Below are 17025 nucleotides of genomic sequence, written 5' to 3'. Positions count from 1 at the left end.
GACAGCATTTTAAGTGATTTTACGAGACCAGTCGCTGCCCGCTCGACGAAATTTGGCACGCAATGCAGACGAAAAAGTTAAGCTATTTACTATCTTCGCCTGGCCTTACTGTAGTTTTGAAAGTTATTGAATGCAATCTCAGGCTCTTGTACGCCTTCTGAGTTCAGGTATCAGGTATCAAGGATTTTGAATTACGCTCTCACATCAAAACTTGATATCCCTATGTCCTATACTTACTTCACATAACACACAGATTCACACCAGCGGAGATCGTACACTTCTATCTAGCACGTGCACTCGCACAGTGCGAATCAAATGCAGAACGGGCCTGTTCCCATGTGCGCACGCGATTCTTTTAAACGGGACGTTATTTTAAGGCGACATCCAATGAGCGTAAAGTCGCGATGTTTATTTCAGAAAGGGAGAAGAGAAATAATAGAGAAAGGCATTAACTTTTCTTCAATCACTGATGTTTCAGTTAAATGATTTTGAAACTGTAGAAAATTCTCTGTAGGACGGCAACTGTTTTAACTTTTTTTTTTTCATGAAACGAAACAGCACTTCAAACGTCCTATTCATTTTTGTCGGGCGTTATTTTTTTGGAAGCCACGAGGAAAATACCGCGCATAAAATGTAGCGCCTTAAATATAAGTCGAAACATAAGCACGATGCATCCCGTTCTTCTTATTGGTCCGCTTTATTTTATATTTTGACAAGCAACCAATAACCATGTTTATTGGTGCGTATTTGTGTGCACCGTAAAGGCCAACTACGGATAGTCGCGAGAAGCCGGGGTTATTTGAAGAAATATGTCAATCTGTTTTTTCCAATTTTCTTAATGAGAGTCAGCATTCTGATTAAATGCAGTTGCAAATAATAGATACGTAGAGATCCGCGAGCATCCCTAATCCCCGCGCTTGCCGGGGAGTGTTTTGCAGGTTTGAAATAGACCAGAATTCCGCTTGTTTATAAACTCCGCCACGGAATGTTGTTTGGCGGTATTCCTCTGGACCACAGGCAACGATCTTTCCGATGATAAAGCTGACACGTTGTTTTCCTTTCAGGGATAACAATAAAAGAGAAGCAGCAAAATGATGCATAGAAGAGGAGGGAAGCGAATACGTATGGACGATCCAGTGCCACCAGAGTACGAGGCACCGATGACACCGATGACTCCCATGAATGACAATTCAGGCGGAGAAGCGAATGAGTCTTACGCTGCTTACGCGTCGTACAGTCAGGCACCTCAAACACCTATACATAATCCAACGTAAATGCATCCTTAAATACTTCTATACAACTAGAAAACTGATGACTCTGCGACTAGTCGCACGCGGAATTGCTAAATGTTCTATGTCATCGTTTTTGGAAACAAAGTTTTGGGGGAAAGTTTTACTGGGTGGCTTATATATTCCTATATTTAAGTATTACCCAGGACATCTATGTAACAATGAATTCGCTATGTACATTTAGTCCTGAACATTATTCGTCCGAGGGCTATAGTTCTCCCGGTACATCGCAACATCAGTACCAGGAACAAACGGGGAACTTTGAGAATCAGTCTCAATTCGAGCAACCAATGACGCCAGCGACACCAACCAATATGAGGATTACGAGGAATACGCGTGCCAGGCTACGCGGTATGTTCTGGAATGGCGTTTGTCTTTATTACCGACCACTGTAATTAACAATTATCGTTCGCAGGAGGAACAATACTACAACCAAAATACAAAGAGATAGATACAGACTACATTCCAGCTACCAGTAGTAGAGGCAGGGGAGGCGCTGGACGTGGACGGGGAAGACGGATACATCATTCCCACAGTTTAGAAGACGAGGCTAGTCTTTATTATGTCATCAGGAACAATCGGTCATCGCTAACGGTATGTCAGCCTGCGAATGTTTAAAACGAGAAGAAGTGACGTAAGAAGGTGATCAATTATTTTTGTACATGCTTGTTGCTTTCGTTTGTAGACTATCGTCGATGATTGGATAGAGAAGTATAAAAGTAATAGGGAGAATGCTCTTCTCATGTTAATGCAATTTTTCATCAATGCGAGCGGTTGCAAAGGCCGCATCACCTCTGAGATGCAAGCAACGATGGAGCATGTGGCAATAATTCGTAAGATGACGGAAGAGTTTGATGAAGTACGTTGAAATTGTTCCTCTAAATGAATATTCTTCGGCTTAATTAATAAGAATTTTGTGATATAGGAAAGCGGGGAGTATCCATTGATAATGACTGGGCAACAGTGGAAGAAATTTCGCGCGAATTTCTGCGAGTTTGTTCAGATTTTAGTTCGGCAATGTCAGTATTCAATAATTTATGATCAGTTCTTAATGGACAATGTGATTTCCCTATTAACCGGTCTTTCGGATTCACAAGTCAGGGCTTTTAGGCATACGGCAACGCTTGCTGGTAAGATCTAGATATAGGCTTATATACACAGCAGACTATTTAAGAATTCAATATTAATTATACATTGTTCGTAGCTATGAAACTTATGACAGCGCTAGTAGACGTTGCTCTAACGGTATCAATAAATTTGGATAACACGCAACGACAGTACGAAGCCGAGAGACAAAAAGCTAGAGAGAAGAGGGCCGCGGATAGATTAGAGTCGTTAATGGCCAAACGAAAAGAACTCGAGGAAAATATGGACGAAATTAAAAATATGCTTACCTATATGTTCAAATCTGTGTTCGTACATCGCTACAGAGACACGCTACCAGAAATTCGAGCGATTTGTATGGCAGAGATTGGAGTTTGGATGAAGAAATTTCATCAAAACTTTTTAGACGATTCCTACTTGAAATACATAGGTTAATATAATGTTATGCATTTTCGGCTTTTAGAAGAGACTTGTAATACTATATAATATCTATATAAACTCATTGTAATCCCTCAGGTTGGACATTGCACGATAAAGTTGGCGAAGTCCGATTGAAGTGTCTCCAAGCATTGCAACCCTTGTACGCTTCGGAAGAGCTGAAAACGAAGCTGGAGCTTTTTACGAGTAAATTCAAAGACAGAATCGTCGCGATGACATTAGACAAAGAGTACGACGTAGCGGTGCAAGCTGTCAAGCTCGTCATTTCGATTTTAAAGCACCACAGAGAAATCCTTACCGATAAAGACTGCGAGCACGTGTACGAGCTTGTTTATTCGTCCCACCGCGCTGTCGCACAGGCGGCGGGTGAATTTTTAAACGAACGCCTGTTTCGACCTGACGACGAGGCAGTAGCGGGCGTGAAGACTAAGCGTGGAAAGAAACGTCTACCGAACACTCCACTCATTCGCGATCTTGTCTTATTCTTCATTGAATCAGAGCTTCACGAGCACGGAGCATATTTAGTGGATTCCCTGATTGAGACGAATCAAATGATGAAAGACTGGGAATGCATGACGGATTTATTATTGGAGGAGGCTGGGCCCGAAGAAGAAGCTCTAGATAATCAAAAGGAAACGTCTTTAATCGAATTGATGGTTTGCTGCATAAAGCAGGCCGCTACCGGTAAGCGACACATTTTCTGCTCTTACAAGATTGCGTAACAAATGTAAACTTACCTCAACTTTTCGAATAGGCGAAGCTCCCGTCGGCCGGGGACCAACTAGGAAGATTTTGTCAGCGAAAGAAATGAAGCAAGTGCACGACGACAAGCAACGATTGACAGAGCATTTCATACAAACACTACCTCTTTTACTCGATAAATACAGAGCGGATCCTGAGAAGCTCGCAAACTTGCTTGCTATCCCGCAGTACTTCGATCTGGATATTTACACCAAGTCTCGGCAAGAGCAGAACTTGGACGCGTTGTTGAATAAAATTCACACGATCGTAGAGAAAATGCACGACACTGAAGTCTTGGATACAGCCGCGAAGACATTGGAGCATATGTGTGTGGAAGGTCACGCTATCTTCACCAGGTAAAGTTTTCTGGTACTATAAATCGAACGCCTCCGAGATGAGATAAACGTGTAATGTTCGATGTGCTTTAATATAGGTGTGATGTAGCACGTTCCACGTTGATCGATTCCATTGTAAATAAATACAAAGAAGCTATCGATGAATATAGAAATTTAATAGAGGGGGACGAGGAGCCGGACGAGGACGAAACATTCAACGTTATACAATCTCTTAAAAAAGTTTCAATATTTTATTCCTGTCATAATATGAATCCGTGGGGGATTTGGGATTCTTTGTACAAAGATATCGAAGATGCTAAGGACCCATCAAAGTACGAATATTCTGTATATTATACACAGAGATTCCGCGTACTTGTACGAGTGTTTTACAGAATCACCTTCGTTACAGGTGCTTGCCGCACGAGGCAGTTAAATATTGCATAAGTGCATGCTTCTTCGCGATTCTGTGGGGACAGAATCATCTCATGGAGTCTGCAGATTCTGGAAATCGAGGAGAAGAAGAATGCTGTCAGTTAAAGGAACGTCTGCATTCTTTTATGGGTTCCATGCGTCACTTTGTCAGCGGCGATGGGAGCGGCACGGTGATTAATATTTTTTCTATCTCGTTCTGTTAAATATATTCAAGGGCACGTTCCGTAATAATGTATCTTAATGCCTTTTCAGCCCTCTCCGCCAATTTTAAGAGAAGAAGCCTACAATACGATCTGCGATTTGCTGGTAGTGTTCTGCAATCAGTTGACGACACATTCTAATCCTTTAATGCACCAGCTAGTGTACGAACCTGACCAAGCGATGCAGAACATGCTGAATCGGTTCATACAAGAATACGTATTTTTCGAGGAAGAAGATGGTATGCGATATCTTTATTGCGAATGAAAAGCAACTTTGATTCATATAAAATATATATATCTTATGTTTCTAGACGAGCACGATGAGCATTCGAAGATTGAAGAGTTGCATAAAAGAAGAAACTTCTTAGCGGGCTATTGCAAGTTAATTGTATATAACATGATACTGACAAAAGCAGCTGCAGATGTGTTCAAGCATTATGTAAAATATTACAATGATTACGGCGATATTATTAAAACTACATTAGGGAAAGCTAGAGACATCAACAAAACGAACTGTGCTTTAACTATGCAGCATAGTTTGAATATTTTGTACAATGAGATAGTAGCTGAGAAAGGAAAAGTTAATAGAAACAGCGAAGAGTTTACCGCTATAAAGGTTCGCATTTCTTTACAGAGTTTATTATTATTTCAAAGTAACAAGTATTCATGTGCATAACGGCACGCGTAACTACCGAACATGTTTCAGGAACTGGCAAAACGATTTGCCTTATCGTTTGGCTTGGATGCAGTAAAGAATCGCGAAGCAATCACTGCTTTGCATCGAGCGGGCATCCTTTTTGCGGTCACACCACCGGACGGCATCGAACAAGATCCTACTGGTCCACCGCCTAACTTGTCTTTCCTTGAAATCTTGTCTGAGTTTACAAACAAACTCCTCAAGCAAGATAAGCGTGTCGTGTAAGCACAGCCCTTGTTCAACTTTTATATTAATACATTACATCCACCATTATTGTAACTGACGTCATATTTCTGTTGCAGACTGAATTTTCTCGAGAAAAGACTACAAGCTGGAATGCCTTCCTCGCGGGGAGAGGACTGGCAACCCTTGCTTTTGTACAGAAACAGTTTATTACACGGCGAAACAGATCAAGTCCCAATAACAAGTAAACGTGCATACACGAGGCGTAAAAAGGATCATTTAGCTGGTACGTTCGAACCTAATTTTTAAATACTCGAAACTCGAATCCGAAACTTCGCAAGGCTTCGAAACTCTAGAAACTTGAAGTGCTGATTCCGTTTCATAAGTGGAATATTTTGCTTTAAGTACCGAAGCCAACAAAATTTCTGCATAAATCCCTATTGATCATCAGTTAAACAAACTACAAACAGAAATATAGCAATATACGAATTCTCTAGGCGCGCTGCGAACGATTCATTGATTTTATACTTTTTCTTATGTGGCTTTCGATAGTTTCGAATCACAAAAAAAATGTGCAAAGTTTCGAACTCTCTATACTTTAAACTTTCATGGGTTTCGACGCTTCGAGAAACCCACCACCCATTGTCGCAATCTGATATTTTCAAATACATATTTCTATTTGTAATATAATTTCATTATTCTTTAACATATTAAGGCACACTTATTCATTGTTCAATGTTTTTTCAGAAGAGGAAGAAGTTGATGAGCCTGAAGAAGGTTCTGATCATGAGTTTTCAGGGTGAGTTGGATGTCCACACCAAAACTAATAACAGAATAACACATCCTTACATTTTATTTATTGTAACCTTCATAAAAGTAGAACAGTCGCGCAATTGCAAGTAATAGCTACACGTAGTACTCGATAAAAGTTTCTAACGAAGTCTCGTTAACCTTCAGTTTTAATGTACACACGCAACGGTGCTTCCTCTTTTCTTTTTTGCTTTCAAAATCTGAGTTTCTGCTTTGAATGACGAACAGTTTGGATAGTCGTATAAAAAGTATCGCAAACATAACTGCTAAATTTACACGCTTGCGTAGTTACTTTAATTTCTATGTAATAAGCACATTACTTCTGTTCTCAGTAGCATTGCACTTGTAATATCTTTGAATACTTAAACGTCTGTACTGTCAGTGTGATTGATCACTAACACACAGTATCTTCTTTGCCGTATTTTATTCTGTACTCTTGCTTAATTACACGCTTTGCTAAAATGTATTTGTTACTGTAAGACGTCATACCATTGCCAAGCATTTAAAACGTAAGCATCACTCTAAATTGTACATACAAGGTTTTTAATATCGCAACGCAAATAACGTTATCCAATCTCCGATACGCACTTTTACGAAAGAACAGTATTTACGATATGATTTGCAGTGCAGCACTTTAATATCTTCCATGTTTATTTTGTATATATTAATCTCCCATTATTTTTCAAAACTTTGAAGTGTGTATTTTTAAATAATTATTATCTACATTTCCATCCTCTAATTGCATGCTTGTGCTGTAATCTATTAATAAACGTTCGTTTACCATTGGCGTCTTTATGTAAATCACAGGTCTTTTGTGTTCGCATGGGTAGTAATCTTTTATGAATCGCTTGTTGCAGGCTACCTGATCGTTATTCAAGCTAAGAATTAGAGTTTTTAGCAAAAAAAAAATATATATATATATAATGTATGTATTCATATAAGGGGCAAAAATTGTATAAGGAATTGATGAGGTCTATTGTTCTTGGTGCCTGTTTTAAAATCAACTTTCAAGCTAGTGTAAGGAACTAACAGAAATACATATATATATACATGTAACATTGTCAGAACATATATGTGTCGAATCAAATTATCAGACATACATAAAGATGTAAATGACAAAAGTTGTGTGAGGAGTCGATGAGATCTGTTGTTCTTGGTGCCTAGTTTTAAAGCAACTCAACCTTCTATAGAAACTAGCGTAAGGAAAATAAGATAGAAATGCACAATACTGTTGTTGAGATAATGAATCGATATTTTTGGAATGCCTGACATAAAAAAAAAGAGAAAAGTCCATAGAGAACGATGTGTGTTTCGTTGAACCTAAGAATTTAAAAGCAAGTAAGTTTAAAATACTTTGTATTCTGTTTATATATTGATAATATACAAATTGGTGATAGATACGACGAATATGTGATATTAATTAAAATAAGACCCTCTTCTTTCCCACGGGTTCCTGAATCCTGCTTTTTTTTTTATCAAAATTTAACAATCCCGAGCGAATAAGTAATTGCTGCACCTTGTACAGCTTTTCCCTCTTTGAAATCTCGCAGGAAATGTTTACGGAATTAACCCATCGTTTTTACATTTCCTGATTTAACATCGAACACTTACATTTTATATCTTTTTAACACGCCGTTCTCTATAATCACCGCAACATTATAGAAATGTTTTTAGGTATTTTTTTCATTTCTCAATACCTGGGTTAATTCTACCAATTTTGTTCGGGTACTTCATCGTTCCTTCGGATGTAGCGATGGAATGCAAATAACACTTATGTACGTGAGGTGTAATTTTGCGATATATATACACATACCTGTACATATACATATATGTGTGTATATGCTCGTATCACATGGTCCACGTGTGTGAATATACGAAGAGTTACATGAAATTTTTGTCCCTTTGCTTATTGAAATTATACCTGGGATATATTTCCACCAATAAAAACTTTTTCTTTCAGCAAACACAAGAAGAAACGAGGCCCACGGAAACACCAGTGAGTAACTTGTTTCATTCTGTTCCGCTATATCATTTCTTTCGTAGCAGACTGCACTTTAAATTTACATATTAATTTGATGAAACGATTCTGTAATGTATCGAAGAGAACATGATCCCAATCGAGTAGCGAGAAAGGAACGATGATATAGATATGAACGTTCTGCATCCTCTGTAGTACCATTAGCTTGAATCTTCGTTTCAGATTAGCCGTTACTAAAGTATCAATAACTCGTGGCTCTAGGGCCGCCGGTTTTTATGAAAGCATCAACGACGGTACTCAGATGCAGACGTCTCCGTCACCAATCATCGAAGACGCATCGACCAGTCCTTCTCAAGACATAGACAATAAACTTAAGACACTGCAGATCCAATCGAGATCGTAAGTAGCCAATTTCTCTCCTTTCCAAACGGGTTCAAAATACTCTTTTATCGCTCACGAATCACTTGTAACGAAGTTAGTCGTGCTTTTAGTCGAAGAAGTCAAGATCACTCGGAACCAAGAGAATTAAGGAGAACCTCTAGAAATTCTGGTCGCTATATAGAAGGACAATATATGGTAAATTGCTATAATTAATAATTAAAAGAAACACGAGCACATAGTCTGTAGAATTTATATATTATGATAACCATACATTAGTTCTTTGTCATGTCCATGTTCGTACATGTAATTACGTTTAAATAAAATCGTTTAAAAAAGATCGGTATCATAAACTCGCGATACAAATCCTCGATCACTAAGTATCGAACTGAAATTCATTTTTTAAAAAATGTGATACATTAGTACCTTTCTTTTCATTAATATTTTCCTTGGAATTCTAACGTATCGACCCTCCGGATAGCGCAAAAGTTAATAATTAAAAATAATTTCGAAGTTTAATATATTTGTATGTCGTTATAGCGACTCTGTTAATATAGTAAAATATTTTTGTTGCAGGAATCTGATTCCGAATAATGGAGTAGAATAGGGAAAACAATAGCGACGACGGTAGAGAAATAGTGAAGTTGTAAATTCGACACAGCTATGAACGAAAGTATGTATTGACTGGTAGGTCAACATACTGAGACCTTATCGAGGGCCACATAGCGGATCCTCAGTTCGAATTAATTTCCATCGATCAGTTAGATTCGAAGGCTGACAATTGGTCTTTAGACGTCCGCTGGGCCGGACACATAAGACTTGCTTCTGTTCTGTGGATTTCCTTCGTTTACAACTTCACAATTTCTCTGCCCTCGACAGCATACCGCATCCAAAATGGAAGTATTCCGGCAGGAGGTAATTTGTGATACCTTTGTAATACATGTGTCAGATTGAATAGGTTTTAGTTTGTATAAAGAAACTTATTCAATCGGTTACAGTACTAAGCGAGAAAACGTCTGATCATTGACTCGTAGTTTCTATCGCGAAATTACTGTAAGTGTTCTTTGAACCATTTTTATACGATATTTTTGTTATTCAGAATCACATTTCCTCTTGAGCCCAACGTATCGTAGTATATATTTCATAATATCGACGTTTTTGTATCGACAAAATTTTCGAATATTACTATTACTATAAAAGTATTTAATGAGAAATGTCTAAATAAATGACTATAATGTATAAATGATGAATATTTTTTTGTTGCGTATTTGTATTACGCGCTGTTAAAAAATATAATTCTACTTCTGACTGTACAATTCTTATATAACTTGATATGAAAAGCTTAATGAAAATACATTTGTACCTGTACAATTACGAATACCACCCCGTGTTGCATACGTTGTCATTTTTCATCTGTCATTCACGCGATGCTTGCGGAAAATACTGCTTCTTCTACGACCTCTTGGTGTAATTGCAGTGTTCTGTTAAAATAATATCACATATAGTTTTATATTTAACATTCGATTTGGATGGTCTATCAATATATACAGGGCAACTAGGAATTAGTTTTAAATATTACGGATAGATAATATTCTTTATTCTTACCTCGTCGTGTCGCTTTGAACTGAAGAGGCTCTTCAGCGTACGCGGCGTAGTTGTTCCTCTGTCTTTATTCCTCTCTCTCAATATTCTTGAGCTCGGGCTCTTTAATTCATTACCCTTCAATTATAAAAACGATATAAGAGACAGATATTCGAGTCAAGTGATTTTTACATTTGTATATCACTGACTACTCACCTGTAACGATAATCTTCCTCCATTCTTACTCGGTGTTGGAGGACCGGGCTTTTTGTATGACGTCTATAATGATTTGCAGCCCATATCAGTTTAAGAATATAAATTCTAATTACGAAGTTAAAGTCTAGAATATTTACCTGAGTTCTATCTCTCTTTTTGGTTTTTTGTTCCGGAAGCAAACTCTGACTTAGACTATTATTGAATACGTCGTCTGGTACTGAGCCTAACTATTATTAAATTTAGAATTTCATGTATCAATAATATAAACGCGAAACATTCGAGTTGTATGTGTATATATAATGTTTTATAAATCTTGCTCACTTTTATTTCTTCTTCCGTTAAGGACAGTGGATGAAATATCATTTCAACAGGATAAGACGATTTCAAATGAGGTTTGCAAAGAGCATTTCTTTGCTGTAGGATTGAAACTCGGTCTGGTTCAAGTCTCAACGAACAATGACCATTCTTCATGTCGGCTAGTAAAGTAAATTCATCTCGATGAGTTGATTTTAGAGTTGGGGTTGGATTTACTTGGTAAATGTCCCTTGATTTACCTAAATAAGTATTATCGAAAACTTCTTCTTCATCTTCTGCGTTAAATGCATTTCCCATTGACTGTATGCTTCTAATACTGCACCTTCTTTCGTACGTAGTTTTCTCCTGTATCACTGCAACTTTGTGTAGAACTTCATCGTTTTCTCCTGGTAATAAATGTCTTCTTTCGAATCTGAAGAAATGGATTTAGCAGAATGTATGCGAAAGAGCAGAGTCAATTCTTTAGTTCTCATTTATAGTAATAACATCAACTTACTTCGAGGTTTTATGCTCTACAGAGGAAACTGTTTGCTGATCCAAATTTTGATATTTAGCTTTCAGTTCCATTAAATCCTTCCGTAATTTTTCGTTTTCTTGTTGTTCACTTAGAAGCCTCTCTCCAACATTCCAAATCTGTGAACTCATGCCAGCAACATGCGACTTGTATTTGCTTAATTCGTCTGCTTGCTTGCGACACTGTAGCTCCATTCTTCTTTGTAGCGACTCCATTCTTTCCTGCACGCATTGTTCTTGTTCTCTGTTCAGCTTTGTTATTTGCTCATTATATGCTGTTTTCTGCAATATGTGTGTGTTACAGGAGTAAGCGGATCGTAATGATTGCGAAAATAATAAATATTATGCCTACCATATTCTGTTTAATTTCATCATATTTAATTTTATATTTATCATGGATTTCTTTCAATTGTTTATCAACGTCCTCTTTCTTCGGTCGCTTATTTAACTCATCCTTTTCTTCTTGTAGCTTCATGACTTCTTCCTTCGATTGCAGTATCTCTTTCTTCAAACTTTCCGCTTCTTTTGACGAAGCTGCTTCTAATTCTTTTATCTTGTTCCTAAGTTCGTCGATATGACCTTCGAATTTTGCATTCTTCAAGCGCGCATAGTCCAATTTGCTTCCTAAATCATTCTTCTGTTCTGTCAGCTCATCGATCTGTAACTGTAGCTTTTTCTCTGCCTCGGATTGAAATTTTGTTTCTCCACAATTGAAGCTACTCTCAAAAGAAGCGACTAAACTAGAAAACTTATCGACTTCATTTTGAGACAAAATAATATCTTGTCTCAGAGTTATATTCTTCTGCAGCTCTTCTTCGATTAATGTCCTCGCGTCTGAAAAATCATCCAAAGATATGCCCGAACTTTGTTGATCGTTTGTCGGATTCAAATAAGTATCTTTTAATCTCTCTTCGGTCCACAAAAACTTTTGCCATAATATAGTCTGTAAAGGCTTCATGTTTTGTAAATGATGAAGATTATACTGAGACAAGGTACTTTCAAGGTGTATTTTTTTAGCTTGTATATGCTTCAGTTCGTCGCATACAGATTTATCCATTGCAAAAGTGTAATGGGATTTTGTTAATAATCTGTCCCATTTTTGTTTTACTTCGCTTAATAGCACATCCAAACCTTCTCTTGATCTTTTAATATTTTGCATGTAATCTCTTAACGATTCCTTATGTTTGATAAGATTATTCACATGTTCCATGTGTCTTTTCCCTACATTTTTAAGTTCCTGCACTTCATTATTCAGTGACTTGATTTCTTCGCATTTCGCGCCATAGTTATCAACAACTGCTTTTTGATTGCGCAAGGTTTCATTTAAGTTTGTATTTATATTAGACAGATATAAAATTAATTCACGCGAAGCACGTATTTCATCAATGGAACTTACTATAATATTTAAAATATTGCCACTTTCGTCGTCCTTACTTGTACATATTGGATAGCGCATATCAGCATAAAAGTTTTCATTCTGTGGACACGCCCTTACTATCGTTAACTTCAAACTATTTACTGAATATTCTAATTCTTTACAAATAAGTGAAATTTCTAATTTCTTTGAATCTTCGGCTTTGCAGTATTCTTTGCTTTTGTTAAGTTCCGTCCTTTCTTTTTTCAATACCTCCTGCAATTTTTCTATAGTTTCTATTTGATTGTACGACTGAATTTGTAGCTCGGAGTTTGTGCTTTGTAAGTTTTGGCTCAACAGTTTTTCATCTTCGAGTTGCTTGCAAAGCACACCCTTCAGTTCGTTAAATTCTTTCCGCAGCTGCTGTATTTGTAAGTCCTTCTCTTTTAAGGCTTTTTCTTGTGTTGTTAAAACAGCGCCTTGATTGGTTCTCACTTCTTGAAGATTCGCAATTAGTTCTTTCATTTTCATTTCAGAAACAGTTGCCTCTTTTGATAAATTCTCAAATTTGTTCTGTACAAGTTGTAATGTTTCTTGTTTCAATTTTACTTCTGTATTCAATTGATCGCAACGATATTGTTCTTTGCTGAAATTATTATACATTTTTTCATAAGCATCTAAAGTGTTTTTAATAGTTTCTTTGTTTTGTTTCTGACACTCATTTAACTGATTTAATACATCCTTCTTTATTAAATGAAACTCTGCAATAAATGCTCGAAGATTGTCCTTCAATATTTTTATACCTGCTTTGAAAGAGTTTAGTAACATGTCTTTTTCATTCGTTTCTGCTTTAAGTACATTCAAATCTTTTTCTAAAGCTTGTTTTTCAATTTCTATTTGTTTTAAGTATGATATTTGTTTTGAACATTGATGTATAGTAGTAGTAAGTTCATTCAAATTTGTTGCATTTAATGCGATAGTTTCTTCTAGCTTCGATATGTGTATAATATTCTGTTTATGTATCCCTTCTAATTTAGAGATTTCTGATTGATAATCTTGCTCCTTTAATTTCATTTCTTCTATTACACTATTCAATGATTCAACTTTCATTCGTTTTGAAACATATCTTTCGTCAAAATTATGTAGTAATATTCGAAGACATTCTACAAGTTCAATAATTGTTGCATCGTCTAAATTATTGTTTCCAATATCATTAGCTTCTGAATAATGGAGCATAATTTTCTTTAAATTTTGGTTACAATTTTCAATGTTAGTTTTGTGTAAATTATTTTGCCGTGTTAAATCTTGTATACATTTAACATTTTCTTGTACTTCCAATTTTGTTTCTGTAAGAGCGGTATTTAATTGTACATTATTTTCATTTTCCTTGCGTAAAGATTCCTCTGTACTCTTCACTTTTTCTTTCAAAGTAACCACTTCAGTATTTAGAATGCTTTTAGCTTCTTCAAGTTGTGACAAAGATTTCTTCTGAGAGTTGGATAAATCTTCTAAATCTCTATTTGTATTTATTACAGATGTTTTCTCTTCTTGCAAGGCTTCAACCTCTTGAGTTAATTTATTTAGGGCAGTATTTAATTGTACATTATTTTCATTTTCCTTGCGTAAAGATTCCTCTGTACTCTTCACTTTTTCTTTCAAAGTAACCACTTCAGTATTTAGAATGCTTTTAGCTTCTTCAAGTTGTGACAAAGATTTCTTCTGAGAGTTGGATAAATCTTCTAAATCTCTATTTGTATTTATTACAGATGTTTTCTCTTCTTGCAAGGCTTCAACCTCTTGAGTTAATTTATTTAGGGCAGTATTTAATTTTACATTATTTTCATTTTCCTTGCGTAAAGATTCCTCTGTACTCTTCACTTTTTCTTTCAAAGTAACCACTTCAGTATTTAGAATGCTTTTAGCTTCTTCAAGTTGTGACAAAGATTTCTTCTGAGAGTTGGATAAATCTTCTAAATCTCTATTTGTATTTATTACAGATGTTTTCTCTTCTTGCAAGGCTTCAACCTCTTGAGTTAATTTATTTAGGGCAGTATTTAATTGTACATTATTTTCATTTTCCTTGCGTAAAGATTCCTCTGTACTCTTCACTTTTTCTTTCAAAGTAACCACTTCAGTATTTAGAATGCTTTTAGCTTCTTCAAGTTGTGACAAAGATTTCTTCTGAGAGTTGCATAAATCTTCTAAATCTCTATTTGTATTTATTACAGATGTTTTCTCTTCTTGCAAGGCTTCAACCTCTTGAGTTAATTTATTTAGGGCAGTATTTAATTTTACATTATTTTCATTTTCCTTGCATAAAGATTCCTCTGTACTCTTCACTTTTTCTTTCAAAGTAACCACTTCAGTATTTAGAATGCTTTTAGCTTCTTCAAGTTGTGACAAAGATTTCTTCTGAGAATTGGATAAATCTTCTAAATCTCTATTTGTATTTATTACAGATGTTTTCTCTTCTTGCAAGGCTTCAACCTCTCGAGTTAATTTATTTAGGGCAGTATTTAATTTGGTTTCTACATTTTGTGAGATTAGTGTCTTTTCTCTCAACAGTTCTGTTACATTTTCATAGTCTTGAGTTGTAGAATCTAATTTCTGCTTTAAAATATCAAGCTGAGTTTTCAGTGAAGCAGATTCTTCTTTCGCTTCCTGTAACTGAATCTCAATCACAGAACTTAAAGCTTCGCTATTATTGAAGTGTGATATACTTGAATTTAAAGGTACTACACCCTCAATTTCAAAACTTTGCTCTTCAACGCCCATTTTGTTAAGTTCGTTCAAATGCAGTTTTAATTCTTCATTAGCCGCTCTAAGATTCAACAGCTCTCTATCTTTGATTTCTCCCTGAATTTGCAAGTTCTCAAAAGCCTTCTCAAAATTCACTAGTTTCTCCCGAAAGTAGACGCATTGCTTTCCCGCACATTTTACTTTCTTTGACAAGGTATCGTTATCTGCTTCGAGTTTATCTACCTCGCTTTGTTTCTGTAATAATCGATCTTCCAAGCAATCTATTTCCCTCCGATATTGCCGTTCGTAATCTACTGTACGTTTATTCTTTTTACACGACTGCGGAGTATTCTGCCTTATTCTTTCATCTCGTATGGCTTTTATCTCTGCACCTTTTTCCTGCAACCGTTTTTGTAGACTCAGAACTTTGTTTTGCTGAATTTTCAGATCCTCTTGCAAATCAGCTTTCTCGAATCTCTCTACTTCCAGCTCAGTCTTCAATTTTCTTAACTCCCGATACTTACTGCTCAACAGTTTATAACTCTGTGCAGATCGTGCGACAGGGGAATTAAAAAACTCCTTCAGACTTGGCATTCCTGGTGTTTTCGGTACATCCTCTCCTAACTCAGTGATTACTGTTTTCAAAGTTTCCCTGGTTATGTTTTTCCCGTAAGGGATGATCATTTCAAGAAATGATTTAATTTTAACCTGCGTCTCGTGCTGTAATCTGTTACACATTGGCTGATGAAACAATGCTTCTTGGGATGTGTGTAATAAGAATACAGACGCGATGTATATATGTTCCACTTCTCCAGTGAGTTCATCGTTAAACATAAACTCGGGATATTCATCTGCATAAAATGTGTACCATATTATATTTGGGTCATACAATTGGATAATACTCGTAACAATTATCTATTACGTTTACGTACCTTGTAAAAAGTTTGTAACAATACTGTTTGTATTTAAAATATCTTTTGCACCTTTCCATGAACTGTAAAGAAACATTATTAATAATACTACACCACTATTTCTACTAACAAATAAATATAATAGGATGCTACTTACAGTAACTCTATCAGCTTTTTGTAAAACTTTCCATCTTCTAACTCTGTTAAATCTTTAATATTCGTTTCTAAGATATCCAAACAATTGAGCTGAAAATATGATTAACTTTATTATCTGTCATGTAACGATACATTTCAGTACTCATATTCAGGATGCGCAATGTATGACAAGGTAATGGATTTTACAAAACTTGAAAGCAAACTTTTTACAATTATAAGCACATTTTGTTATACCTGCAAAGTTATGGTTATACACATAAGAATTAAAACTTTTCGTTCATTCGTTTAATAATGATGAATTGGGTGATATGAATTTAATTACTCGTACGATATTAAATTTACATAACTATTTGACTTACCCATTCTAATATAATTTGGAGCCATAGTTTCATGATTTTCTATAAAAACAATTCTTAGTATACCTACAACAATGGGAAAAGCTGTAAATTAAACGCAGCTTTTTCGAGACGTATAAACTCCTAGCGTTCCATGAAAGATACGTTTGGATACGTTTAATTTCAAACAACTACTGCTCCCTTTACTTCGCAGGGAACAAAACAGTCTCTAACGGTATAACATAAATGTCCCTATGTCTCCTTCAGTGTTACCACAACATACATCGTGAACGTCCAGCATAAATAATTCGTTTTATGGT

General features: G+C 36.0%; 2 protein-coding genes across 7 annotated transcripts; one reads left to right on the top strand and one right to left on the bottom strand.

Annotated features, from left to right (window-relative positions):
- Window positions 1-595: 595 nt before the first annotated feature.
- Window positions 596-9968, top strand: Sa1 (stromal antigen). Of its 6 annotated transcripts, none has more exons than XM_076815493.1 (20): window positions 596-739; window positions 1065-1270; window positions 1474-1640; window positions 1705-1883; window positions 1975-2148; window positions 2215-2419; window positions 2494-2823; window positions 2910-3515; window positions 3586-3928; window positions 4006-4239; window positions 4317-4509; window positions 4592-4778; window positions 4851-5155; window positions 5246-5457; window positions 5539-5705; window positions 6167-6218; window positions 8190-8225; window positions 8430-8606; window positions 8699-8783; window positions 9162-9968. In XM_076815493.1, exons 2-20 carry the CDS (start codon window positions 1092-1094, stop codon window positions 9177-9179), a joined length of 3849 nt encoding a protein of 1282 aa, XP_076671608.1. In that variant the 5' UTR covers window positions 596-739; window positions 1065-1091; the 3' UTR covers window positions 9180-9968. The 6 variants fall into 6 exon arrangements, 5 of the variants coding, with proteins under 5 accessions (XP_076671608.1, XP_076671607.1, XP_076671609.1 ...); XM_076815492.1 differs by lacking the exon at window positions 596-739 and adding an exon at window positions 747-938; XM_076815494.1 differs by lacking the exons at window positions 596-739; window positions 8699-8783 and adding an exon at window positions 747-938.
- On the bottom strand, window positions 8825-16902 carry Mud (mushroom body defect). The gene is made up of 11 exons (XM_076815490.1): window positions 16730-16902; window positions 16372-16460; window positions 16236-16297; window positions 11563-16154; window positions 11194-11492; window positions 10937-11109; window positions 10704-10858; window positions 10520-10609; window positions 10383-10445; window positions 10191-10304; window positions 8825-10066 (listed from the first exon to the last, which is right to left on the bottom strand). The coding sequence occupies exons 1-11, from the start codon at window positions 16760-16762 to the stop codon at window positions 9995-9997; spliced, it is 5742 nt and encodes a 1913-aa protein (XP_076671605.1). The 5' UTR covers window positions 16763-16902; the 3' UTR covers window positions 8825-9994.
- Window positions 16903-17025: the final 123 nt, after the last annotated feature.

The sequence above is a fragment of the Andrena cerasifolii genome, chromosome 6 (genome assembly GCF_050908995.1).
Source record: "Andrena cerasifolii isolate SP2316 chromosome 6, iyAndCera1_principal, whole genome shotgun sequence".
NCBI classification, from domain to species: Eukaryota; Metazoa; Arthropoda; class Insecta; order Hymenoptera; family Andrenidae; genus Andrena; species Andrena cerasifolii.
This window is presented reverse-complemented; position numbering and strand designations above follow the sequence as displayed.

Bases quoted from the DNA above. Each gene is read 5' to 3' on its own strand.
- Sa1 (XM_076815493.1), top strand. From the start codon at position 1,092: ATGATGCATAGAAGAGGAGGGAAGCGAATACGTATGGACGATCCAGTG. The intron at 1,641-1,704 runs GTATGTTCTGGA...TATCGTTCGCAG, and splicing joins TACGCGTGCCAGGCTACGCG to GAGGAACAATACTACAACCA. The intron at 2,824-2,909 runs GTTAATATAATG...GTAATCCCTCAG, and splicing joins TTCCTACTTGAAATACATAG to GTTGGACATTGCACGATAAA.
- Mud (XM_076815490.1), bottom strand. From the start codon at position 16,762: ATGAAACTATGGCTCCAAATTATATTAGAATGG. The intron at 10,610-10,703 runs GTGAGCAAGATT...ATTTAATAATAG, and splicing joins TAACGGAAGAAGAAATAAAA to TTAGGCTCAGTACCAGACGA. The intron at 10,446-10,519 runs GTAAATATTCTA...AAATCATTATAG, and splicing joins AAAAGAGAGATAGAACTCAG to ACGTCATACAAAAAGCCCGG.